Source organism: Nicotiana tomentosiformis, chromosome 9, assembly GCF_000390325.3.
Source record: "Nicotiana tomentosiformis chromosome 9, ASM39032v3, whole genome shotgun sequence".
Taxonomy (NCBI): Eukaryota; Viridiplantae; Streptophyta; class Magnoliopsida; order Solanales; family Solanaceae; genus Nicotiana; species Nicotiana tomentosiformis.
In genome coordinates, this window is record NC_090820.1 from 55,877,082 (window position 1) to 55,904,930 (window position 27,849).

At 40.7% G+C, this 27,849-nt stretch overlaps 3 protein-coding genes across 3 annotated transcripts; all 3 read right to left on the bottom strand.

Annotated features, from left to right (window-relative positions):
• Positions 1-2,869: 2,869 nt before the first annotated feature.
• On the bottom strand, positions 2,870-3,319 carry LOC138898818 (uncharacterized). Its single transcript, XM_070184922.1, has one exon. The coding sequence runs from the start codon at positions 3,317-3,319 to the stop codon at positions 2,870-2,872; it is 450 nt and encodes a 149-aa protein (XP_070041023.1).
• A 17,109-nt stretch (positions 3,320-20,428) lies between these two features.
• LOC138898819 (uncharacterized) lies at positions 20,429-20,830 on the bottom strand. Its single transcript, XM_070184923.1, has one exon. The coding sequence runs from the start codon at positions 20,828-20,830 to the stop codon at positions 20,429-20,431; it is 402 nt and encodes a 133-aa protein (XP_070041024.1).
• Positions 20,831-20,878: 48 nt separating this feature from the next.
• LOC138898820 (uncharacterized) lies at positions 20,879-21,775 on the bottom strand. The gene is made up of 3 exons (XM_070184924.1): positions 21,551-21,775; positions 21,208-21,261; positions 20,879-21,091 (listed from the first exon to the last, which is right to left on the bottom strand). The coding sequence occupies exons 1-3, from the start codon at positions 21,773-21,775 to the stop codon at positions 20,879-20,881; spliced, it is 492 nt and encodes a 163-aa protein (XP_070041025.1).
• Between the last annotated feature and the right edge of the window lie 6,074 nt (positions 21,776-27,849).

Genomic DNA, 27,849 nt, shown 5'->3' on the forward strand with positions numbered 1-27,849 from the left:
CAAACTCAAGTCTGGTTTAGACCTTTTGGGTTTTTGTTTGACTGGCAGTCTAGTGGGATCGGTAGGTAATCGATGCTAAATGATGTCAGTGCTTAACCCAGGCATGTCATCATACGACCATGCAAACATGTTGATGTACTATCGGAGGAGCTCCACGAATTCTTCTTTCTGCTCTACTTCTAGATGGATGCTGATTCAGGTTTCTTTCATTTCTTCTTCATTTCCCAGGTTGACCATTTCTGTCTCTTTGAGGTTAGGATTTTTTTGGCTTTCCAGCAGCTCGATCTCTTGTGGGAGACTATATGGCATCATGATTCGTCATATTCTTTTTAATCTGGGTCGCTTTGCTCGAGGGTTTTATTACATGTCATAATCATGGAACGGAGGTTTTTATTATTTTGATTACTGAAAAGAAAAACTAAGTATAAATAAAGCGATAAATAAATTTGCAAATTGTTTTAAGAAAGCATTTCTTTTATTTCATCAAAAAAGGATCATCGGATCATTCAAAGAGGCGAATGAAAAAAAAGTACAAACATGGTTAAAGCCTCAATTGACCATGCGCTCTTTTCAAAAGTTTAACAATTCTACACTACCAAGACTCCCGGCGAACCAAAGACGGACGGGCGCTCCAATTCTGCAAGTCCTCTCCTGGTTCGGCAATCTGAATGGTCGGTGTCTTGATATCAGCTTTGTCACAGCATTCCTCGATCATGGTCACTAACAGCCTTTCCATTCCATCGACGATGTCATCCTCTAGTGTTGAGCTCTAACCCCTATCCAAAACAAGCTCTGGCTCAAAATATTTCTTCTCGAAGCTACCGGTACAAGTCTTCCTAGTCGGAGGCTAATACCATATACCAGCTCTACTTTTCTGCCCACTCGGCTCAATCGGCTCTGTTATCCCGTCTGATCGGGCTCCCAGCTCATTTCCTGGTCTATATCTATACTTCATCATTTCTCTCATGTCCATCTTTAACCTGTATGGTGACTGCATTCCCAAATTTTACTCGGTCTTTTCTATTTCTGTGGTTAGCATGATATCAACTGCATGGAAAGTGACCCCGTCTAGTCCTTCAATGTACGAAACTGTATCTTCCATATAAGCGGACTGGCTCTATTCTCCGTGGATTACAATTTCTTGGCAACCCCACTTGAACTTTATGAACTGGTGTACGGTAGATGGGACTGCCCCTGCCATGTGTATCCATGGTCTTCCCGGCAATAGATTGTATGAAGATGAAATATCCATCACTTGGAATAGTATGGGAAACTCAACTGGTCCAATTTGTAGAACCAAATATATTTCTCCAATAACGTTCTTCTGTGACCCGTCGAAAGCTCTTACCCTCACATGACTTTCTTTTACTTCTCTCGGATGAATACCCAACTCTAGCAGGGTAGAGAGCGGGCAGATATTGAATCCTGATCCCCTATCAATGAATACTCAGACACCACCTTATCTTCATATTTTACGGTGATGTATAAAGCTTTTTTGTGACCCACACCCTCTATAGAAAGTTCATCTTTTTGGAAAGTGATCATATTTGCTTTGACCATCTTCCCGATGGTTGCTTCCAATGCTTCGCTAGTGGTGTTACTAGGCATGCTCACTCCACTTAACACTTTCATCACGGTGTCTGTGTGACTATCAGAACTCATCAGTAGATCCATGATTCATATTTGCACTGGGGTTTTCTTCAATTGTTCCTACATAGAGTATTCTTTGGTTGACATCCTCTACTAGAATTCTGCAGCCTCCAGATATGTTATATTTCTTCTCTTAATCTATTCCCTTCCTGTATTCCCTCGGTTTACATCCTCAGGAGCGTAACACCTCCCCGACCAGGTCATTCCATGAGCCGCTGTGGAATCTGTCGTCTTGGCTTTCCCTTTCTGTTATGACCACATGACTATATTGTATTCTCGATCCTCTTCATCCCTGATAGCAGCAGTGGACTGTTTCTGGTAAGTCTGGACTATCATTGTAGGTTTTAATTGTACAGTGATCATCGGAGCCCTTCGAGGTGGACCCCTTGCAGCCTCAGCGTTTCCTATTATGAGGGTGGTTCCTTTCAGGTCATATTCTTCATCTAGGGTGATGATAAGTCCATGATTCCGGTGATTTGGTAGCTAGTTTCGGTTCATATTTGGCAGAGCTGGGGTGCACTGAATGGCTCCACTTTTGATCAGTGACTCAATTGCATTTTTTAGTTTGACGCAATCCTCGGTAGCATGCCCTGGTATATTTGAATGGTAGAAACAATGTTTTGTTGCATCAAAATATTTTGAGGGATACTCAGGAACCCTTCTTTCTATTAGATGTATCAAACCTGCCCTCCTCGGTCTTTCAAACAGTTGAGCCAAAGGTTCAGCAACCGGGGTGAAGTTTCTAGGACCTCTTTCTTCAAAGTTTGGGTGAGGTCGGGGTGCGTAGGTGGGTTGGTTTTGATGAGTGGGAGTTTAAACTGGAGCGTATGTTCGTGGTGCATTTGGATTTGGATGGGCGTGAGGTGGGTTATATTGCGTTGGGGGTTGTAGTATGGTTGTGTGTTGTATACTAGAGCATAAGTAGGTGGATGTGGGGAATGTGTATTTGGAGAGTAAGAGGTGTTTCCATGGTGTGGATTGAATTGACAATCGGGAATGATTGTTGATACCTCTTCCCTTTTCTTCTTTTCGCAGCCTATTGAACCAGATTGGATTTCTTTGCTAGCCACTTGCAATGCGGCCATAGATTGTGCCTTGATGGATTTTATACCTTCCTCTAAAAAGTCTCCCATTTTGACAAGTTTAGGGAACTTCTGTCCCATCATGCCCATCATTTTCTCAAACTAGATCCCTTCCTGAGCCCTGATGAAATACTTAGTCAATTCACTGTCATCTTACGGGTATTACGCTCTAGCGGCCTCTGACCTCCATTGACGTTCATATTATTGGAATGATCTGAAAGTTTATTCTTCAAGTTTACCAGTTCGAACCTATCAGGGGTAATTTCTATGTTGAACCGGAAGCGATTCATGAAATCTTCTGCCATATCTTGCCACTCCCTCCAGTTTCGGGGACCTTGGCGAGTGTGCCAAGTAAGTGCTTTCCCTGTCAAACTCCATATGAGCAACTTCATCCTTAACTTCTCATTACTTCCTACTACAACTAGCTTATCGTAGTAGGCTCTCAGGTGCGCATGGGGATCACATTTCCCATCAAAGATATCAAACTTCAGAGGCTTGTACCCTACCGTCATGTTCACACCAGGGTGGATACACAGATCCTCATAGTCTAGACTTTCTCTCCCTCGAGCGACCTGAAGGTTCTTCATATTTTTCTCAATGCTCGTAATTGTTTGAACACCAATTCTTTCTCCTTATACTTAGCTTCCCTTTCCATTTTGGGATATTGATCAACTTCATAAGGCATTATAACCATGACGTGCACTGTAAAGGTGGGTTCTGAAATGGCATATACAGGAGGAACATATCGCTCATGTGCAGTGGTATGTGCCACTGTTATGTGCTGGTTTTCGCTAGTGGTAAAGGTGACTCCATAAAGGCATTCAATGTAGACCCCCATACCACAGTGATACCCTACCACATGAATATATATACATTTCTCGTAACAGCTATACAAAATACCATAGGATCATAAGGCAGCCAATTCACATTGTTGTAACAACAATTCAAATATAATATTTGATCTACTGTGAACACCATAAAATATTAAGCATGCTCAAAATTAACTTCAGGGAACACACAAGGAAAAGAGCACTAGAAGATTACTTTAGAAACCCAAACACCTGGACCATGTGTCTTAAGAGTAGAGGGGATACATAGTTCAAACTCATAACAGTCCATGTTCATGACTATATTCTCTTAATAGTCTTGAATTAGATTAGTCAAGGATTTGTTATCACTAGGTCTTAACTTCTAGCATACATACAGGTTAACAAATTCATTTGGAATGTCTAAAGAGTATTAACAGAGATACAGATTAACAACTTTAATTAAAACTTCTTAAGAGTATTAACAGAGATACAAGTTAACAATCTCAATTGAAACTTTCTAAAGAGTATTAGTGGAGATACAGGTTAACAACCTTGTTTCATTCTAAAGCAAATGACATGATTACTTCTTTCTAAAAAAAAGCTCCCAGCGTTATACTAATCTCATTAGGGAATAAAGCATACTACTATACTCAAACAGGACAGAAGATTCATCTTAGGTTCATGAGCTAAGACTAGTTCATTTAAGTGAGCTTAGTGAAGTTTTAAGGACATTGTAGACATGTACATGATTATAAATGACAACCATAAGCATTGAAGAACAAGATGAGTGCAGGGTATCCAAGAGAACACCCATAAGGGACATTTAGCAGGGGTCATATTATTGCAAACATGAATAGAGTGTTATCATTATAGAATCAGGCTAATAGTGTCACCACATGAGTTATAGAAAAAGCGATAGGGGTACCATTACATTGAGGATCTGCTATGCAAATCAAGTGTGGGATTTCAAGTATAGTGAAAATTAATTTTAGCACTGTAGCACAACAAATGAAATATCATAACATGAACACATATTAACCAAACCTCATAATGTCAGTTAAGTGTTTGGCAATTATCAGAATACACACAAAGGTGGAACAAGGATCCAATTAGCTTAGAACATGTTTATGTAGTGTGATCAAACACTCATGAGTTTAATCAGAAGATCAATGACCTTCTAAGAATTAACAGAATCGCAGAGGCATCTTTGAAATAAGAGATTGATTTAAATGTCATGAACTGGTGTTCCCAAACTAAGGTGGCAGTTTTGTCTTTACTACTAAACATGTTCATATTCACTTAAGTCTAGTTCATCGGGTGAATTAGTACAAAATGCAAATAATACCCAAGGCAGGTTAGTATAACAGCCATGGTGGTTCTAATAGAACAACAGGGAGGTCTGAAGGTAGCTATTAGGATTGTTTAAGAGTTCTTTAATTATTTTCACAGCTTAACGGTAGATATGAGTTATCAGATGTTTATTAGGATCAATAAACAGTTTTGATTTCAATAAATTAAGGAAACTCATGACTCCATAATCCATTTATCAGTTATATGTCATTAACAAATACACAAAAACAGTCAGCCATAGCACATTGTCAAGAACATCACTAATAAAAGATAACATAACCAATGATGCTTAGAAATTCAAACAAAACAAAAGAAGAGTAAGGTAGAGGTTTTACTGACCACTTTTAGGGCAGCAAACCAAACAAAAGACTTAGTTTAGCCATTTAGAAATCCAAGACCCAGACTCCAATCAGTGAGTAACACTGAACCTGAAAAGAGAGGAAGCAAAAATCGAGTGAGAACTTAGCCTCTATTGAAAGGATTCTGAAACTGTATTGTGTATTAATTTCTTCATATTTTTAGGTGTTGTTATGTGATACCCGTTAAGGCTCGTATTTATAGTGCCTCAAAGTGACGAAAGATTGATGATGCGAGCAAGTCAAGTGAAAATCAAAGGAACAGAGGTAAAAACAAAGATGGATTTTACCTAAGTGATGAAAGGTTGGCTACTAAAGATGAAGACCCATCGGGCCAACTCTATAACCTAGAGGTCACTGTGTTTGACTTCTGGGTAATGAGTTCTCATGATGAAACCTCTACAAATCTTTATGCATGCCCTGATTTGAAAGGTCGTAGTGAGAATCAGACGAGTTCAAGTTTCACACTTTAGTTTATGACTTCATAATTGGAGTTTTTGAAATTCCATTGGTGAAATGGAGAGAAAACAACATGTTTCATAGCTCAGGGACAAAACGAGAGATTCTGTAAGTTTGATTTGAAAAACAAGAATGAAATCGGGTCAGTGATGTTTTAAGCTTAGGGTTTCAGATTTGGGCGTTTCAAATGTAGTGATTGAAGGAGGAAATTAGCAGCGGGATTCACGGATAGAAAGGCAGAATAGGTGATTTCCATTGAAATCTCATGACCTTGCATGAAATTGTGCAAGGTCTGGTGATTGATCTGTTTAGGCGGATGAGAGAGGAGAGAGGGAAAGGGGAGAGAGGGCGGATGTGTCAAAAGAAAAATGGTTTTTCGGTTAGGGATTTGGGAAGTCGTCTCTAGGGATAAAGTTAAGGGGAAAGATCTGGGTCGTTGATATTTTAGATCGACGGTCTTGATCATTCTAGATTTAAACATTTTTATGAGGAATTTCGGTGGCCGTTCGATTCTTGTGATCCAATGTCTTTAAGTAAATCTATTGAATGTTTTAAATTAAAGAGAAAAATGGAGACAAAATCGTAGGCCATTGATCTAAGGAACGGACTGTCTAGATTAGTTGTGCTTCTTTTGTGTGTGTTGGAAACGGGTAACATGGCGTGATCTCATTGGCCAAGAATAGGTGATGGGGATTGCCAAGGTGGAGAGAAAAGAATTGGACCTGGGTCAGATTTGGCTTTGGGCATGGTAATTTGGGCCAAAATTAATTTAAATGATAGCCATTTTGTGTTTAATTATGAGATTACAATTGTAGACTTTTAACCCTTTTGAAATTAATTTAAATAAACTTAATTATTTTCAATAAAACTTAGTAAAAATTATAATTATCAAATATACTACTAATTATTTTAATTATTATTTATGAAATACCTTGTGTTCCTTATTACGACACTAATTTTGAATTATTAACATAGTAATCTAATTAATTAGAAATTAAGGAATAATTCATTTAATTAATTATATATACTATGTGACGTATGTAAAAGTTACTTTAATATTCTTAAAATAGTAAGTATGATATATTTTGTAATTATAATACTAAATTATTAATTTCAAAACTTGTTATTGATTGAAAATATTTGCAAAACATTCATTGCAAATTATTAAGTATAAATAAATAAATTTTAAAATGGTGGGTCAAAATTGGCCGTCAACACCGACCACATGATATCGCTCGTCTCTGATCATGTCTTCTCATTTCTGCAGTATTCTAGATTATGACTCTGTTGTCATTTGTGTTCCTTACTCGAATGGTAAAAATGATTCTCCTCGCCATAGTAATGTCTTAGAGTCCTGTGGGGGCATATATTTAGCGTGTCATCTCCACTCCACTTTTTGTTATCTCTAAGGCTGGTACTCTTCTAACTGCCTTTATCGTAGAGCTATTATAGAAAATGTTCGTTGTACTATCTCTCTTATACGTATGCTATTAAGAGTGATTTTGCAATGTTCTAAGTCATGGTTTCTGTAATCATCTGGGTTTAATAATCGGACTCATGATTTACTTAGGTGATGTAACTCTCGAGATTCGTAAAAGCACATGCTGGAGCCATAAAGGTCGAGACCAGGAAGTTGGACCTTTTCAAGGTAAGACAAAATGATAACGAGATACTAAGAGAATTCGTATCTCGTTTCCAAATGGAACAAATGGACCTACCACCAGTCACAGACGATTGGGTTGTTCAAGCTTTCACTCAAGGTCTGAACGAACGAGGCATGATAGCTTCACGACGGTTGAAGCAAAACTTGATCGAGTACCCAGCTATTACCTGGGCCGATGTTCACAATCGGTATCAATCAAAGATTAGAGTCGAAGACGACCAGTTAGGTTCTGGGTTCATTATAAAAAGGGACAGCAACCGAGAACAAAGGTCGATCAGAGACCGATACCAGCCGTATAGTGGAGATTATAGGGGTAACGAACCAAGACGTGACCTCCTACAAAGCAATAAAAGAAGTGATCGAGGCCAAGGGTCTCGGGGGGTGATGAACAAGAATGGGTTCGACAGGCATACTAGACCTAAGGAAGCACCGCGGTTATCGGAATATAACTTCAACATCGATGCATCCGCCATCGTGTCGGCTATCGGATGCATCAAAGATACTAAATGGCCTCGACCTATGCAGGATGATCCAACCCAGAGGAATCCCAATCAAATGTGTGAATATCATGGCACTCATGGCCACAGAACGGAATATTGCAGGCAATTGAGAGAGGAGGTAGCCCGGTTATTCAATAAAGGGCACCTTCGAGAATTTTTAAGTGACCGGGCCAAAAACCATTTCAAAAAATAGGGATTTCAGAAGACAAAACGAACAAGAAGAGCCAAAACACATCATCCACATAATCATCGGAAAGATCGATATCCCCCAGGGGTCGGTGCTTAAATGCACTAAGATGTCGATTATAAGAGAGAAGCGATCTCGGTCTCACAATTACACACTCAAAGGAACCTTGTCCTTTAGTGATGAAAACATAGAAGTAATCACGCAACCCCATAATGATGTACTGGTAATATTTGTACTTATGAATAAAACTCAAGTTAAGCGTATGTTAATTGATCCAGGTAGTTCGACCAACATTATTAGATCGAAAGTCATAGAGCCGCTCGGTGTATAGGACCAGATCGTGCCCGCAACCCTGGTTCTAAACAGATTTAATATGGCATGTGAAACTACTAAAGGCAAAATAATTCTTCCAATAAATGTGGCTGGGACCATCCAAGAAATGAAGTTCCACGTGATCGAAGTCGACATGAGGTATAATGTTCTTTTTGGAAGACTGTGGATCCACAATATGAGAGTTGTACCCTCGACCCTCCACCAGGTTCTGAAATTCTATAAATATGGGGTCACTCGATCCTTCGTGGTCTCCGATGATTCTGATGCTACCCAATCAACGGTCGAAGAACTGGAGCAAATCACACTAGTCGAACATCTGCCCGAACAAAAGGTATACTTGGGCACGGGGTTAAATCCCGAGCTTAGGAAAAAGCTTATTTAATTTTTTATAGCTAACATGAACTGTTTTGCTTGGTCCCATCTTGACATGACAGGGATCCCACCAGAAGTAGCTACTCATAGACTAAGCTTGGATCCGAAATTCCATCTGGTAAAGCAAAAAAGAAGGCCCCAGTCTGAGGTCAAACATGCCTTCATCAAAGACGAAGTAACCAAACTTCTTAAAATAGGATCCATTCGAGAAGTAAATTACCCTGAATGGCTAGCAAATATGGTGGTAGTCCCTAAAAAGGGAAACAAACTTAGAATGTTTATAGATTATAAAGACCTGAATAAAGCATGCCCTAAGGATTCTTTTCCTTTGCCTAATATCGATCGTATAATCGATGCCACGGCCGGCCACGAGACTCTCAATTTTCTCTACAACCAGATACAGATAAACCCAGAGGACCAAGAAAACACCTCGTTCATCACTAAGTACGGTACCTACTGTTATAACGTAATGCCATTCAGTCTAAAAACTGCTGGTGCAACTTATATTTGCCCAATAAACCGAATGTTCGAAAAACAAATAGGAAAATCAATGGAAGTTTATATTGATGACATGTTAGTTAAGTCCCTGCGAGCAGAGGACCATTTAAAACATTTGCTGGAAACATTCGACATACTAAAAGAGTACAATATGAAACTCAACCCCGAAAAATGTGCATTCGGGGTTGGCTCGGGCAAGTTTCTTGGTTTCATGGTATCCAATCGGGGAATCGAGATCAACCCCGATAAAATCAAAGCTATCGAGGACATCACAGTAGTAGATAATGAAAAAGGCGGTACGAGATCCTCAAATAGGATCCACCGGTTTTTCTCACTACTTAAGAAACAAAGCATCTTTGTATGGACTCTGGAATGCCAGCAGGCTTTGGAGGAGCTGAAGCGGTATTTATCGAGCCTGCCGCTTCTTCATACCCCAAAAGTGGACGAACAACTTTACTTGTACTTAGCTATCACGGAGATAGTGGTAAGCAGAGTCCTGGTCCGAGAAGAACGAGGTACGCAATTCCCTATTTATTATGTCAGTCGGACCTTAGGCGAGGCCAAAACTAGGTATCCACACTTAGAAATATTAGCGCTTGCTTTAATAAGCGCCTTTAGGAAACTAAAACAATATTTCCAATGTCATCCAATACATGTTGTAACAACTTATCCTCTTCGCAGTATTTTGCACAAACCCGAGCTTTCAGGTCGATTGGCTAAATGGGCCATAGAAATCGGCGGGTACGATATTGAGTACCGACCCTGAACCGCTATCAAATCTCAAATCTTGGCAAATTTTGTGGCTGACTTTACGCCGGCCCTTGTACCCTAGTTTAAGAATGAACTATTGATAAAATCGGGTACCTCCTCGGGAGTATGGACCCTCTTTACGGATGGTGCCTCGAACGCAAAGGGGTACGGACTAGGAATCGTACTAAAATCGCCCACATGTAATATAGTTAGACAATCTATCAGAACTGCAAAATTGACTAACAATGAGGCCGAGAATGAGGCCATGATTGAAGGTCTCGAACTAGCTAGAAGTTTGGGAGGGGAAGTCGTAAAGGCTAAGTATGATTCCCTCCTCGTGGTCAACCAGGTTAACGGGACCTTCAAAGTCCGATAAGATCGAATGTAGAGGTACTTGGATAAATTACACGTGACTCTGCATCAATTTAAGGAATGGACTTTGCAGCACGTACCCCGAGAACAAAACAGCGAGGTTGATGCCCTTGCAAACTTAGGCTCAGCGCTCGAAGATGATGAACTCAACTCGGGTACTGTCGTACAACTCATAAGATCGGTGATCGAAGAACGTCACGCCTAGATAAACTCCATAAGTCTGACCTGTGACTGGAGAAACAAATATATAGAATACTTCAAGAACGGGAAACTTCCTTTAGATCCAAAGGAATGGAGAGCTTTGCGCATAAAGGCAGCACGGTTCACCCTGTCTAAAGACGGTACGCTGTTTAGAAGAATGTTCGATGGACCATTGGCAATATTCTTGGGACCAAGAGATACTAATTATATCATACAGGAAATTCACGAAGGCACTTGTGGAAACCATTCTGGTGCCGATTCGCTCGTTTGCAAAGCAAACAGAGTAGGGTATTATTGGACCGATATGGGCAAAGATGCGAGGGAGTTTGTTCGAAAATTCGACAAATGCCAAAGACATGCACCCATGATTCATCAATCCGGGGAGCTAATCCACTCGGTCCTATCTCCATGGCCTTTCATGAAATGGGGAATGGACATCGTCGGTCCACTCCCATCGGCCCCAGGTAAAGCTCAGCTTATTTTATTTATGATTGATTATTTCTCTAAATGGGTTGAAGCATAGGCTTTCGAGAAAATCGGAGAAAAAGAAGTGATAGATTTCGTTTGGGACCACATCATATGTCGATTCGGGATGCCATCCGAGATTGTATATGATAATGGAAAAACATTCATCGGCAGCAAAGTAACTAAATTTCTTGAGGATCACAAGATCAAAAGGATCCTATCAACTCCGTACCATCCCAGTGAAAACGGGCAAGCCGAATCGACCAACAAAACCATCATCCAAAATCTTAAGAAGAGATTGACCAACGCCAAAGGAACGTGGAGAGAAATACTACCCGAGGTCCTATGGACATATCGCACAACATCAAAATCCAGTACTTGAGCAATGCCATTCTCGTTGGTCTATGGTGCCGAAGCTTTGATCCCGGTTTAGGTCGGAGAACCTAGCATCCGGTTTCGATATGCAATAAAGGAGTCGAATAACGAGACCATGAACATGAGCCTAGAATTATTGGATGAAAGACGAGAGGCCGATCTCGTCCCATTGGCCGCCCAAAAACAGCGGATCGAAAGATACTACAATTGAAGAATCAATCTTCGATATTTTAAAATCGGGGACTTGGTACTAAGGAAAGTCACCCTCAACACACGAAATCCAAATGAAGGGAAACTGGGTCCGAACTGGGAAGGACCATATCAGGTTCTCGAAATCATCGGAAAGGGGTCCTATAAGCTTGGCGTGATAAACGGCAAACAACTACCTAGCAATTGGAACATATCATACCTAAAACGATACTACTGCTAAGGTATGACCCTCGCATGTTCATTTGTATTTTGAAATTAACCTTTGCAGGTGATCGACCAGAAACAGGGATGGATTATTCGACTCGAGGCTTTTAGGCCTGAAAGCACGCGTTGCACTCTTTTTCCCTTAGACCGGTTTTGTCCCAAATGGGTTTTTCAGCAAGGTTTTTAATGAGGCAACCATTGATCGTGCTAACTTGGAACAATTCAACAGTATCCGAGGCGTCCTTACAATCAACCTCGAATACTGGGGAGAATTACCCTTGAATATATCAATGATGATTATCAAGTTCGGTGCAAGAAAGTTACTTCGTTACTTCATGGCAATAGGTCTCGATAGGAACACTTATAAGGGCAATATGGTAAAACGATCCATGCCCGTGTAGTTTTCCCGAGCCCTGGCACAAAACATGAACACATGTACAATGACTTATAAAGAGAAATTTCTTCTTTATTGATATCTTATATCCCAAACAAATTCCTCTATTTCGTGATCTATTATGCAAATAGGCTTAAGGGCCGACCATTACCCCATAAATCGGGGACTGCCAACCAAAAAATCAATGAGATCGAGCACCACAAAACCCAAGGGCTACCTTATTTCGAGTTCGAGCAAGTCCTCACTCAACCACTAAGCCTAAGGGCTATTCTTATTTCTAGTTCGAGCAAATCCTCACTCGACTATAAAGTTTAAGAGCTACCCTAACTCGAGTTCGAGCAACCATTCTCACTCGGGAATTATCTATCGAGCCCAAGGGCTACATTACTTCGAGTTCGAGCAAACACTCACTCGACTACAAAGCCCAAGGGCTACATTACTTCGAGTTTGAGTAAACACTCACTCGACCATAAAGCCTAAGGGCAATATTAATTCGAGTTCGAGCAAACACTCACTCAACCCTAAAGCCTAAGGGCTATATTACTTCGAGTTTGAGCAAACATTCACTCGCACTCGACCATAAAGCCTAAGGGCTACATCACTTCGAGTTCGAGCAAACACTCACTCGACCATAAAGCCTAAGGGCTACATTAATTCGAGTTCGAGAACACACTCACTCTACCATAAATCCTAAGGGCTACATTACTTCAAGTTCGAGTAAACACTCACTCGACTATAAAGCATAAGGGCTACATTAATTCGAGTTCGAGCAAACACTCACTCAACCATAAGCCTAAGGGCTATATTACTTCGAGTTTGAGCAAACATTCACTCGACCATAAAGCCTAAGGGCTACATTACTTCGAGTTCTAGAAAACACTCACTCGACCATAAAGCCTAAGGGATACATTAATTCGAGTTCGAGTAAACACTCACTCGACCATAAAGCCTAATGGATACATTAATTCGAGTTCGAGCAAATACTCACTCGACCATAAAGCCTAAGGGCTACATTACTTCGAGTTCGAATAAACACTCACTCGACCATAAAGCCTAAGGGATACTTTACTTCGAGATCGAGCAAATTCCCTCTCGACCATAAAGCCTAAGGGCTACATTACTTCGAGTTCGAGCAAATATTCACTCGGCCAAAAAGCCTAAGGGCTGCTCTTAATTCGAGTTCGAGACAAAGGATGGATAATATCAACCCTTGAAAACCCTAATGGGTACGGAGTCGTTCGAACTCTCGAGCAAATCTTATTTAAAAGCCTAAAGGGCCATTTTATTTTTGAGTTCGAGAAATCATCCTCACTCAATTAAACCATAAGGGTCACCCTACTCCGAGTTCATGCACGTACTCACTTGACTATAAAAAAAAATACACTAGTCTGACTTCAATCGAATTGCCTAAAGCCTCGAACTTATGAACGAAATTTTCATAAGGCATGAATAAAACAAAATTTTCACAAGGTTCAGAATGAAATAAAGACAAGTCAGAAAAGAAAGAGATCTTTATATATATGAAGATATTTACATGGTCCAATCAGGACCCTACACAAAAGAGCAAAAATGAAAAATCCTAAGGTTCCTGAATTTCTCCAATGGCAGTTTCTCCTCCATCGAGGTCCTCCCCGCTCTCAGACCCGCTTTTTCTCTCGTCATCACCGTCGTCATCATCAGAGGCCAACGTTGTAGCTTCGATTTCATGCTCTCTAGCTTTTTTTATCTCATCGGCAAGATCGAAACCCCAAGCATGGATCTCCTTGAGGGTTTCCCTCCGCGATTGGCATTTGGAAAGTTCAGCAATCAAATATGCTCGAGTTTGAGCGGTCTTGGCTGCCTTTCTTGCTTATACTTGAGCGGCTTCAGCATCGTCCCGGTAGACGGCCATGATCGCCTCAGCCTCGGCCTTTGCCTTTTCAGCTTCATACTTGGCCTTTGCAAGTTCGGAAGCCAACCGGGCCTCGAGCTCCTCTATCTTCTTCGCCTGAATTGAGCTTTTTTCCTTCATGCCTCAAAGATGAATTTCGGCCGATAACAATTTGGATAAAGCAGTCTTTTTTCCTGCAGCAAAGCGGTCCATACCTTCTTTCCAACCCAAGGTCTCTACCTTCATCATATTGACCTCCATACAGAGTTGCCCGCTTATCTCGATCTTCTGCTGCAGTTGTGAGATTGAAATGTTAGCCACCGCTCCAGAATTGAGCCTGTGAGCTTTTAAGATTTTCATTACCTGCTCGATCAAGTCGGACTGATCTTGGTGAGCCTTGGCCAACTCGGCTTGGAGGTCCCTGGTCTCCTCTTGTTTTTTCCCACTAGGAAGTTTAAGGGCATTTCTCTCCTCTATGAGCCCTCGGAGGTCTACTTCATACCAACTCAGCTCAGTTCGAGACCGAGAAAATGCTTCCCGATGAAGCACTAACGTCTATGCAGAAAGAAGAAAAGAAGTTAAGACATGAAGAGAAAAATGAACACAAGGGTAATACCAACATAGGGAGTTAAGTCTTACCCGATTCACAGCTTGCTGCACTTCATTGAAAATGCTCGATGCCTCGCTCGAGTCTTTCCTCGAGACCTCCAAGTCACTCGGGTTGGTAGTATCTTTGACCCCAGTAAAGTAATCATGGAAGGGATCCTCCCTTCCTTGGACTCCTTCGATAGAGAGGGTCTTTAAGGCCTGAGCCTCATGAATCATCTCATCGAAAAACGAGGGGAGCATCGGGGAGCCTCCAATTTCTATTGCCCCAAGTGGATCACTCGGGGCGTTCTTTGTATCTCGAGGGGCCTCGAAACCAGCCCCTACAGCCGTACCCACCGTTGCCTCATTATGGTGGAAGGCATCTTCAATCCTCGATGACTCGGGGACTTTGCCCGAGTCTCTTCCCGAGACCCCCTCATCTCGAGATGGAATCTCTGCAGACTTCACTGATTCAATAGCGTTCGGGGCCTCGATGCTCATTCCAACTCGGGCTACCAGCCCGGAGTCGTCTTCTTCCTATCCTTCATCTTCGTCCCTTAGACGCCGAACAGAGTGTTCGGTCAGGAGGATGATGTTCTTCTTCGGCTTACGAGCTGCCCTCTTCTTAAGTTCGGGATCCTCGGAGGTTGAGATTATTTTCCTCTTTCTATCCTTCACCGGTTTCGGTGCTGGGATCAAAGTCTCCCCCTCATCAGATAAGGGCCTCATGACAGCATCTTTGCCAAGGCCTTTATGAAAGGAAATTAAGTAAGGAATAGTTCAAACAAAATCGTCAAAGACGTAGAAAAGGGGCTTACCTTGAGTTCTGGCCTCTCATCAGCCCTTTGATAGATTGCACCATGAACGCTCGATATACGTAGAGGTCGAAGCTAGGTCCCGAACCCAACTCTTGAGTTTAGGAATTATACCGGGCATCCAAGAGATCGCTACATCACGGAAGAGTATATCGATGAGAAGAAGCATAGGAGCAAAACAATTAATAGGAACTAAAATGGGGGATTGTACTTATGCTTCACTTTTCATTGCTCGGGAAATGGCATCTTCTCGGCCGGGATTAGGTCGGAAGTCCTCACTCGAATGAACCGGCCCATCCAGCCTCGGTTTTTGTCCTCGTCTATGCTCGAGAACAGCACTTTGGTAGCCCAGCGCTGGAGTTTTATTTACCTGCCTCGATAAAGGCGGGGACTGTACAACCTAATGAGGAGGTCGAGGGTGAAAGGCATCCCCTCGACTTTGCTCGCGAAGAAGTGGATCAGAATAACAATTCACCAAAAAGAAGGATGGATTTGGCCTAGTTTTGTTTGATATTGGCGGAAAAAATCAATGACAATGGGGTCGAGGGTGTCCAACGTGAAAGGGAAAGTGTAAACACTTAAAAACCCTTTCACATGGGTGGTAATTTCTTCTTCGGGAGCCGAGATCACCACTTCTTTATTCTCCCAGTTGTAATTTTTCCTTACCTGCTTAAGGTATCCCTCAGTTATCGAGCACATATATCTCGATACTGGCTCACATCGACTGGGAACTGACGAGGCTTTGTCGGTCTTAAAATCAGAAGTAAGAACACACCCCCCGGGAACGCACTCCTCAGGTCGTGGCTCCACTGGTGTTTTGTCGCCGCCCGGCCGCGATGAAGAAGCGTTTTCTTTTAGAGGAACAGTTTTTGATATTTTTGCCATTTTGGATTTAAAGATTAAAAATAGAGGGAGATGATAAGATTTGGTGTTCTAAGAAGAGGTTAGCAGTAAAAATCACAGGTTTGCAGATGAAGAACCCAGAAGATGAAAAAAAGAACTTAGTAGATTTGGAGATTGGAAATTTAAAAGTAAAAAATGGTGAAGAGGGGATATTTATAGGTTTGGAAAAGACGGTTCAAAATCAGCAGTGGCCGACCATTGTCTGACGCAAATTTAATGCCTTGGTAACTAAACCGACGGGACATTTATCAGTACGTCATGGTCGGGCTCGATGCAAACGTCACTGTATATCTAGTCATATCGTTGGGAATCATGTCGTTTCTCGCCACAATCTTTCCAAGAAACGAGTGGACTATCTGTATATGGTCAAAACCTGTTTTTCCCTTCGTGTAATTAGTCAAGATTGGAACCTGATGGACAAGGGGTCATCTTCATAATATCGAGATGAGATCCGAAGCCAGGTTATCAAACTCAAGATTCAGGGACCGATTCAATACCGAGCTCAAAGTCAATATCGAGATCGAGTCAATACCGAGCTCGAGTCAGTATCGAGCTCGAATCAATATCGAGCTAGAGATCCAGAGATCGACTAACACCAAGACTGACCAAGATTGGTCTTAGAGACAAAGAGTCATTGCGGCCGCACTTAGGAAGAGAATCTCGGCGGGAATTAAGGAAAAGCTAATTAATTAATCCATCATGGGATCTCCACTATGTATTTTTTAATATATCCAAAGTAGGATTTTTCACTATATTAAGAGTGGGTATCATTTTTGTAAGGGCGGATTGAACATCCGAAGAAAATATAAAAACATTCATACACTTACATTTCAAAGATTATTACACTGATATATAGAGAGTATCCTTTTTTGAGCTTTGGATATTGATTCATCTTGTTTGTTTATAAATCATTCTCTAATCAATTTGGTTTGTATTTCATTCCTTTATACAGTCAATATTCGATATATTTTTACTTACTTTTCCAATTTGTACCAAGCTATATCACGTATCTTTAGAACTACGTATGAATTTAACTCTATCCGTTTTTCGGGTAAACATTACAATATTCCCTCACTTCATAATGCCCCTATAGCTAATTATTCTGATGCTCAAGGATGGATCAGTTTCTAAGAAGGAATTTAAATGAGTGGGAAATTGCAACATTTTGTTCTCTATTATAGTCCATGTCATGACCCAAAATCCATAATAGGTCGCGATGGCACCTAACGCCGCCGTTAGGCATGCCCACAAATGAAACTAATATAAATTTATTCCCCTTTTAACATTTAAAACAAAAGGTTCCCTTTAGTAGAACAAAGTGAGTAAGATCTTGTGCAATCGTGCATGCTCTTTTCTTAAAAAAATATCAGCATAAAATGTACATCCACTCTAGTGATAAAAATGATAAATACAGCAGTACATAAATGCTAAAAATCTTCCAAAACCCGTCGTCACTAGTATATGAGCAATCTAGAGAATATAAAAAACTACTACATCTGTTGTCTGAAAGTGATAGACAAAAATAGTAAATAAGGTAGAGGGAGATTATGGTGCTGCAAATCATAGCAAGGCAAGCAGCTCGCCACTAAGTCTCCATAGATGATCATCTATGCGCCTGTGTGACCAATGGTAGTATCTGTCTCAGTACCTGCACATCAGTGCAGAAGTATAGCGTGATTATGGAAAACAACGTGTACCTAGTAAGTATCTAGTCGAACCTAGAAGAAGCAGTGACGATAGGTTAGCTTGACACTTACTAGAAGTCAAATAACAACATAAAGTAGATATGGTGAGTCTACAACAAGTAACAACGAAGTAAATAAGAGTAACTACAGTAAATCCACTCATGAGTCTATATCAAATCACTAACATCTCATAACCGACCGTGAAGGTGCTAACTCAAGTTTCGATTATTAAGCACGAAGCTACCGAGGCGAACGGCCCGATCCCATAGGAATAGTATTATCAACCTGCCGAGGCGAATGACCCAATCCCATAAGAGTGGTGTTAACATCATGTCGAGGCGAACGTCCCAATCCCATAAGACTAGTGTTACCATCATGCCGAGGCGAACGACTCGATCCCATAAGAGTAGTGTTACCATCATGCCTAGGCGAACGACCCAATCCCATAAGGCACGGATTTATAGCTTATCAAGTATTTCTCAATTTTTCTAAAATAAGAAACCAAGTTGATATCTCCAATTTAAATCCTCAGTCTCAGTCCTAATCAAGGAAATTAACACACATGATAGGCATAAACAGTACAATTAAAGGCATGATGTAACTCTAAGTCTACCCGGACATATCATGAAATATACCTACACACGGAATCTCGTCACCTCGTGCATATGTAGCTCCCCAAAACAAGTAGCACACAATAATAACACACCTAAGGGGATATGTTCCCTCTTACAAAGTTAGGCAGCAGACTTACCTCGATTCCAAGTCCTCAATCTGGCTCTTCAACCTCACTAGAACTCCTCAAATGACTCTGAAACTAATCAAAAGTCATATAAACTAATAAATATAAGCTCGTAAGTTCATAATTTAGCTATTATAATAGCTACCCACCCCAATTTGGAAGATTCATGAATTCGCCCCCTCCCCCGGGCCCACATGCCCGGATTCCGAAAAGTTTTGAATATAATTATTACTCATGACGTCTCGAACTCAAATATATAATTTATTCCAATTTCCACCACCAAATCCAATACCAAATCCCAATTTTACTTAAACCCTGGGTTCTTCACAAATCCCTCAAGTTTCACAAATTTTCCATGTTTAGTCTACCTATAATCCGTGTATTTAACTTGAAAATGGGTTGAGTTTACTTACCTTGTGTTGTTGATGAGAATCCCTCTCAAAAGTGCTCTCAAAGTCCCAAGACCAAATGAAAGTGTGAGGAAAATGGCCTAAGCCTCGGATTAAAAGCCCTCACTGCCCAGCGATTTCCGCACATGCGGCCACTTAATCGCATCTGCGGAACCGCAGATACGGTCAAAGGGTTTCATCTGCGATCCCCCACAGCCTCCAGCATCCCCGCTTCTGTGAATGGGGAGGTGCTTTTGTGGGTCCATATTTGCGGACTTCTTTGGCTTCTGCGGATCCGTTTCTGCGATTCCCAGCTAGTCGGCCCATTTTCGCACATGCGGAGCCTCGATCGCATCTGCATACGCGAAGATGCAAAAAATGCCTCGCACCTACGATCACCCAACTCTAGCCTCAAGTTTGCTTTTGCAACCACTGGGCCACTTTTGCGAGCTCGCACCTGTGGCCATTTCCACGCAGGTGCGATTGCACCAGATCTGAAGCCACTAGCAGCGGCCCATGTCCAAAACCAAATATGATTTGCACCCGAGGCCCACTGGGACCCCATCTAATTACACTAACGCATCCCACATCATAATACGGACTCGCTCGCATGATCGAAACACCAAAATAACATATAAAATCATGAATCGGACACCAAAACACATGAAAATCAAAAACTTCTAAAAATACTTTCGCGCGTCTGATTCCTTTCAAATCAACTCGGAATGATGCCAAATTTTGCGTGCAAGTCATAAATCACCACACAAAACTATTCTCAGACTCAAAATTCCAATCGGACCTCGATAACACCAACTTTTCACATTGAGCGCTGAAATGCTCTCAAGTTACCCGAAACTCGATCTGAACACACGCCCAAGTCCAAAATCATCATACGAACCTATTGGAACCTTCAAATCCCTGTTCCGGGGTTGTTTTACTCAAAATATTGACTGAATTCAAACTTGGCCACCTCAAGCCACTATTAAGGAACTAAGTGTTTCGATTTCAACCCGAAACCTTCCAAACCTAGACCAACCATCCCCGTAAGTCATAAAATAGTAAAAGCACATACGGGGAGTCTTAATTAGGGGAACGGGGATCCAGTAAGAAAAATGGCAGGTCGGGTTGCTACATTCTCCACCTCTTAAACAAACATTCATCCTCGAACGGGTCTAGAATCATACTTGGAGTGCTGAATAAGTGCGGATATCAGCTCTTCATGTCCTCATCGGCCTCCCAAGTTGCTTCCTCGACTGGATGACCCCTCCACTGGACCTTTACTGCAGAAATCTTCTTGGACCTCAACTGGCGAACCTGCATGTCAATAATGGAAACTGGCTCCTCCTCATAACCCAGGCTCTCATCTAGTTGAACCGTGATGTAATCTAACACGTGCGACCTATCGGCATGGTACCTCCGGAGCATAGACACATGGAAGACTGGATGAACTCTCAATAGACTGGGAGGCAAAGCAAGCTCATAAGCAACCTCCCCAACTCGCCTCAGCACCTTAAATGGGACAATAAACCTTGGGCTCAGCTTGCCCTTCTTCCCGAACCTCTTGATGCCCTTCATCGGCGAGACTTTCAAGAGAATCTTCTCGCCCACCATAAATGATAAGTCACGCGCCTTTTGGTCAGCTTAACTCTTCTGTTTGGACTACATCGTGCGAAGCTGCTCCTGAATCAACTTTACCTTCTCCAAGGCATCCTTCACTAAATTAGTGCCATATAACTTAGCCTCGCCGTGCTCAAACCATCTGATGGGCAAACGACATCGGCGGCCATATAAGGCCTCAAATGGAGCCATCTTGATGTCGGACTGATAACTATTATTGTAAGCAAACTCGGCCAAGGGCAAGAATCTATCCCACTGCCCTCCGAAGTCAATGACACATGCTTTGAGCATATCCTCCAGAATATGAATTGTTCGCTCCGACTACCCATCGGTTTGTGGATGAAAGGTTGTGCCGAGATCTACTCGGATACCCAACTCGCTCTGTAATTCTCTCCAGAAATATGAAGTGAACTGAGGGCCTCTATCTGATATGATTGAAACAGGCACACAATGTAACCGAACAATCTCCTGAATGTAAATTTGCGCCAACCTCTCTGAAGAGTAAGTAGTCACCACCGAAATAAAATGTGCTGACTTGGTCAACCTATCAACAATGACCCACATAGCATCAAACTTTCTCAACGTCCGTGGCAACCCAACAACGAAGTCCATAGTGATGCGCTCCCACTTCCATTCTGGTATAACCATCTGCTGGAATAGGCCATCTGGCCTCTGGTGCTCATACTTGACCTACTGGCAATTTAGACATCTCACGATGTACTCAACTATGTCTTCCTTCATCCTACGCCACCAATAATGCTGCCTCAGATCGCGATACATCTTCGTAGCACCTGGATGAATAGAATACTGAGAATTGTGCGCCTCTTCTAGAATTTTCTCCCTCAAGCCATCAACATTAGGAACACATAGGCGACCCTGGAATTGCAGAATGTCATCCTCGCCGGTAGTAACCTCCTTGGCACAACCCTGTAGTACCATCTCTCTGAAAACTAACAAGTGCGGATCATCATACTGACGAGCCTTGATCCATTACAGTAATGAAGACTGAGCCACAACACATGCAAGAACTCGAATGGGCTCTAAAATAACCATCCCCACAAGTCTGTTAGCTAAAGATTGAATGTCCAAAACCAATAGTCTCTCCTTTGACAAAATAAATGCCAAACTACCCATACTCTCACCTTTTCTGCTCAAGGCATCCACAACCACATTCGCCTTGCCTAGATGGTAAAAGGTAATATCATAGTCCTTCAGTAACTCGAGCCACCTGTGCTGCCTCAAATTAAGTTCCTTATGCTTAAACAAATGCTGCAAGCTGCGATGATCGGTGTAAACCTCACAGGACACCCAAATCCAAATCATGCACGTATGACCTAGATTTTGAGAGCATGAACTATCGTGGCCAACTCCAAATCATGCACGGTGTTGATACCCAATTTTGCCCTCTTATTTTTATAAATATCATATATACAATAAAAATATCATTTCTGCATCATCACCAATTTACAAGAGTCATATAAGTACTTTCCGTCATTTTGCATAATTTTTAAGGCTTTAAAATTGATTTTCTTGCATTTAAATTATTCTAATATTTATTAATTACTCCTTCAAACTATTTTGGGATGACATAATCATCCAAATTTATTGGTTACATCCACATATATAATTTATAACATTTTACTTCATTTTATATAATTACACTTGCATTTATTTGAACTATTTACGTATTTTGCAATAATAGCCTATATTTTACAATAAATTATATTTTGTCATTTTATTCTGGGTCAAAAGAATTTTTTATATTTTTATAACCTTGATATATTATTTTGAAATATTAATTTTCATAAATATTATTTTTTTATATTTATTTAGATATTTTATTAAATTGGTTTTCCCCTAATTTCTTCTATTTAAAATCTGGCCCAAAATAGGCCAAATTTCAGACCCAATCCACCAGCCCATACCTTAAGCTAGCCCAAACCAAATGACTCCATTAACCCAATCCGGATGCGACCCGTTCATTTGACCTGCCCCACTTCTCATCTAATCCTGACCGTTGATCTCAAATGATCAATAGCCCACAACTATTCCCCCATTTTCAATTACACTCACCCAAACCCTAGCCCTCACTTCTCTCTCCACAGCCGGCCTCACCTGCTCTCTTCTCCCTCGGAGACCAAACCCTAACCAACCTAAAAGACCCCCATTTCTCCCTTCCTCGTACGTATTCAGACGCGGATCCTACTTACCTTTTCTGCTATTATCATTCACTTATGGTAACTTTCGTTACCTTTATCCTTACGGCAAGTTCGATTCTCATAGATTTGGCTTCGATTCTATGGTTCTGGATGCGATTTTGGCTCTATACTCAGAAAGAGTAAATTTCTTCTTATTTGTGGCACGTCTTCATTGATTCCGTCGCAATTAAGGCTTGTGTATGATTTTCCCTCAGTAACATTCCAATTATGGTGTGAATTCCGATTTCTCCTTTACTGGTTCTATTAGTGATTGCATGCGATATTTCCTTTCCTTATTTGTGCTTGATTGATTGTTTTCCATGTTTGTTCGTTCAATTTCTACTACTATATAAACCCCCTTCCCCGTTCCCTTTTAAGGTCTTAATGATTCACTACATAATTACTGTTATTACTACTGTTCTCTCAACTCTCATTCTTCAATACTTTCTGCACTCTTAGTTCTTGGCCTGCTGAAAGCCAAGGCCACCAGAACCCTCTCTATTGACCTACCTAGTGTGAGCACTACTCGGGGCTCATTTGAGGCTCATGTGAACTCTAACGCACTAGGATTTGGGTCTTTTGGTTGTTCTCTTTGCTGCTGATATTCAAAGCTATTCCTGAAACTTATTTTTCTCTTCTATATGTTTCTTGAATCTGCAGACTGGTAAGTCTCTCGCCCTTTTCAATTCTATCCTCTTTGCTTGTTTCCAGTGCTTCGCATACCCATGTTGTTTGAGCCCATATGACTCCAATATTATGTTTCTATCATTGGAAATTTTACTTGCTTTGTAGCTATTTTGCAATTCTGAGTCTTCGAGTGTCACAACTTGCCTAGATTTTTAAAATTCTAATATGTTCAGCATGAATGATTGAGTACCTTTAAGTTTACTTTGTTGTTCTATTATTTATTGTGAGTTTTTCTCATGCCTTGTTCTGGATTCTTGCACTGAAATTCCTAGGAAACCATCTCATACTCAGAATTTGCCTTAGTGAATTTCTACTGATAATTCCTTTATGTGAACTTTGTTCTTACCTGCTTACATGAACCATATTTGTTGTCGCGATGCTTTAACCAAACTTGTTGCTTTATCTTTGGTGTTTGGTCAATCTTGCATTCTTTGGTATTATTTATGCTTCTAGTTGAACCCTAATACATTTAGATCACATGATCATGCATAGTCGATTGGCCTAAGTTCTGAGTCTATCTGTTCTAGATCACATGATTAGGCTTCTCATCGATTACCTTCTTGCATGTTTGTCATGTATAATTGTCATCTCTTGACTATGACCCTGTCTAACCCCTTATGACTTAGACCCCTAAGTTTTTAAAATTCTTTTATGGCTAATGCTTTATTCTGAATTCATTCTGGAAAGCCTAGCATGTTCACCTCATATGTTTTTAATATGATTACCATATTAATCTAAAGTGGCATGTCCCCTTAACTCTCCTAGCGTTATGAATATCCTTGGCATACTGTCACCTGCTAATTGATTTAACCTATGTTGCATTTACCATTATGCAAATTGAGTCTATTGACTCTCCTAGTTCCATGTTCTTTGTTTAATCAATATTGTCACTCTTGCTTCTAAAATGCCAACGTGTTTACGAATCCTGCTAAATGTCATACAACCCTAACTCTATGAGGTGTTTCTTTAGAACTGTTTGGTTGATTTCCATGGGTGGTCCATTAATTTATTTGGTAAATTGGTCAATAACTATTGGGTTGGGTATGAGTCCATGTGTGGCCTTGGGCTGTGCAAATGGTCATACTCTCCTGTTTTGGGAAATGTTTGGATCTGGGACTGCTATTCGAGTGAAAGAGTCTATTGAAGGCCCAGACAGTGCTGGGTTAGCCCTTCTTGAGTCTACTCTATTTGTTGGGCCTGTAATAATTTCAATTCTGTAATATTTTACTATATTTTTTTTTATCTTTGGTCATGTAATAATTTGTAAACAAACAATGGGGGAGATTAGTAAAAATGGGTTGGGTATTCCGATTCTCACATGAACGGGTAGAAAACATGCTTAGAGGATTTAACTACCTTGTTTGCTATTCGTTTGACGTGCTCCTATTCTACACACTCATAGAAACCAGGCCTATAGGGATCATGCACACTTCACTTGTACACTATTGAAGCATGTTACCACTGTTTGCCATACTTTTTTCTATGTTTACCACTATGCACACTTAGACAGCATGCCTATAGGATGTAATAACATATGCTTTGTTAATATAGATACATGCCTATAAGACTCCAACTAATCAATCGGTTAATCACTTCCATTGCTTTTAGTATACTGCTCATCTAGATATCATGACTATAGGATATTAATCAACTAATCAATTACTTTTGCTGCTTCATTGTATTGCCACACTTAGATGACATGCCTATAGGGATAAAGTATTATTAAATCAATTTACATTGTCAGCTGTTAGAAATTATGCCTATTGGATATTGTTATTCGTCTTAGACAGTTTGTTTATAAAAATTAGCCTTGTTAATCCATAGCTTTCAAGAAGTATAACATCTCATCATGCAAATAATTAGAGATCATGCCTATAGGACCTGCAATGCCTTTAATTTGCCAATGCGTTAGTCTAAAGCTACAGTACTGTTTGTACGATTCTGAAAATCAGAATCACATAGAAACCATGTCTATAGGACTTGACGACTCTAATGTGTCTTAATTCTAAAAACTGTCTACTGCCCAATCTGCCGCGTGCATTTGTTATTTATGTGTGGGGGTTAACTTGAGCCTTTTATTGTATTTATGTGAGGTCCTATATGTTTTGAATATGCACTAGTTTTATCATTTTGAGCATCCTAAGTAGAGTCTAGAACCACCTAATAGTAGGTCCAAAGCCTCCTGGACCATAGGCATGGGACAGGTAGTGCATGCATAGGACACGACCTACAATTGAATTAGAGAGCCTTTAGGTAAACAACTTTAACATAGTAATCGGGTAGCAAGAGATGATAGTCTGTTCCCGCTGAATAATATGAGCAACCCCTACCCTAAGGGAGTTGCGAAGTATTATTTATGTTGCATGGAGTTATCCTTTAGGCGAAAAAACTTAGGACCCCCCTTCTTTTATATGTTTACTGTTCATCAAATATCAACTAATCAAGTTGTACTGATTATCTATATTGTTAAACGTTGTCCGATTTTCCTTACACTTGTTCACAATTGAACCTTTAAATTCTTTGTCTTCCCTGTCTTATATGATCACATAGGACAGTTATAATTTATAATCCGCATAGTGTAAACTTCGGTTGGGACCCACAGTTGTGGACCTCGAAGAGTGCCTAACACCTTCTCTTCGAGGTAATTTGAGCCCTTACCCGATCTTTGGCGACATGAACTAGTTAAAACAGAGTTATTTGCAAATAGGTGACCTAACACACCTTAAATCGTTAGGTGGCGACTCTTCTCTTTTAGTACTCATTTAAAAGAGTAATCACATGTCGAAACCCGCTTTTGCGAGAAAATGGGGCACAACAGCAGGGCGACTCTGCTGGGGATTTACATTTAGGCTCTTACCATAACGAAGTTGACTTATGTGGATTACTTGATGATATGTACATCCCTTCCCTTATTTTTCTTTATTTGCTTATATTGCTATAACATGCCCACCGCATTCCTTTTTTCCTTTGTTTGTCTAAATTGTTATGACATGAACATCTCCTCCATGTTTCCCTTTATTGCTATGACATGTACGTCTTCTCTCTGTTTCCTTCATCTTGTTTAGGACTGCTATATCATGTCTCTCCCGTCCCTATTTCCCTGTTTGCTTCATTATGTTCTTACACATTTTTTCATGAGTTAAACTGACTTCCCTCTATTGTCTTTTTTTTTTCTTTTTTTTTATTTCTTATGTTCGTCTTTATCGCATTACTTATTGTTTTTAGGCAGTTTCATCATATATATATTTGGAAACGTATTACTATTTTTGCATAAAGCACGCTCCACATCATACTCCATATGTGCCTATTATCAACATAGCGGTACTTGATGAGTGTCTGCACTTTCCTATAAATTACCCTTTTAAACCGGAAAGGCTTATTTGCAGTAGACTAGTCGATCAGCGGTGCAGTCAACGGTCCCGTGCCTTTCCCTCTCAAGTTGTTCACTTGAGAGTACTAGTCTAGACCTTCCTAGAAACCATACTCTAATTTGAAATGTACATGTATCATGCTAAACCTAGTACGGGTTGAGACATCATTGACGTAACAACCCACTTAGAGGAACCTTGTCCAAATTCCAACAGGATTTCCATAATCCTAAAGGACTATAAGGCCCCGTTAAAATTTCCTAATGATTTAAGATTTGGACACTCCTACAAGAAGTTATGACCGAATTCCCAAAGGCGGGAAGAATGTGACCGTGCTATAACCCTCGCCAAGCCAGGTCTATATAGCGCTAGACCGTGCTATATCCCTCACGAAGCCAGGTCTGTAGCACGCTCTACCGTGCTATAGAGCGTTCCTAGTTTAGTCTATAGCTCGCTACAGACCGTGCCTAGCCTGGTCTATAGCTCACTATAGAGCGTGCCTAGCCTGGTCATTTTTCTATCTTTATAACCCGAACCAACTTCGATAAATAACCCTTGAAGCTCATTTTGGAGCAAAAATCTGATATTTTTAGAGAGAAGTGAGAGTGTTCTAGAGAGAGGAATAAGCTCAAGTGCTTTGTTTATCAAGATCTTGTCCAAGCTTTGAAATCCAACAAGAAATCCCTCAAGTTCTTCATTTAAGAGGTAAGGTTCCATACCTTAGTCTTCAATTTCGGATTTGGGTAGAAGATGGTTGATT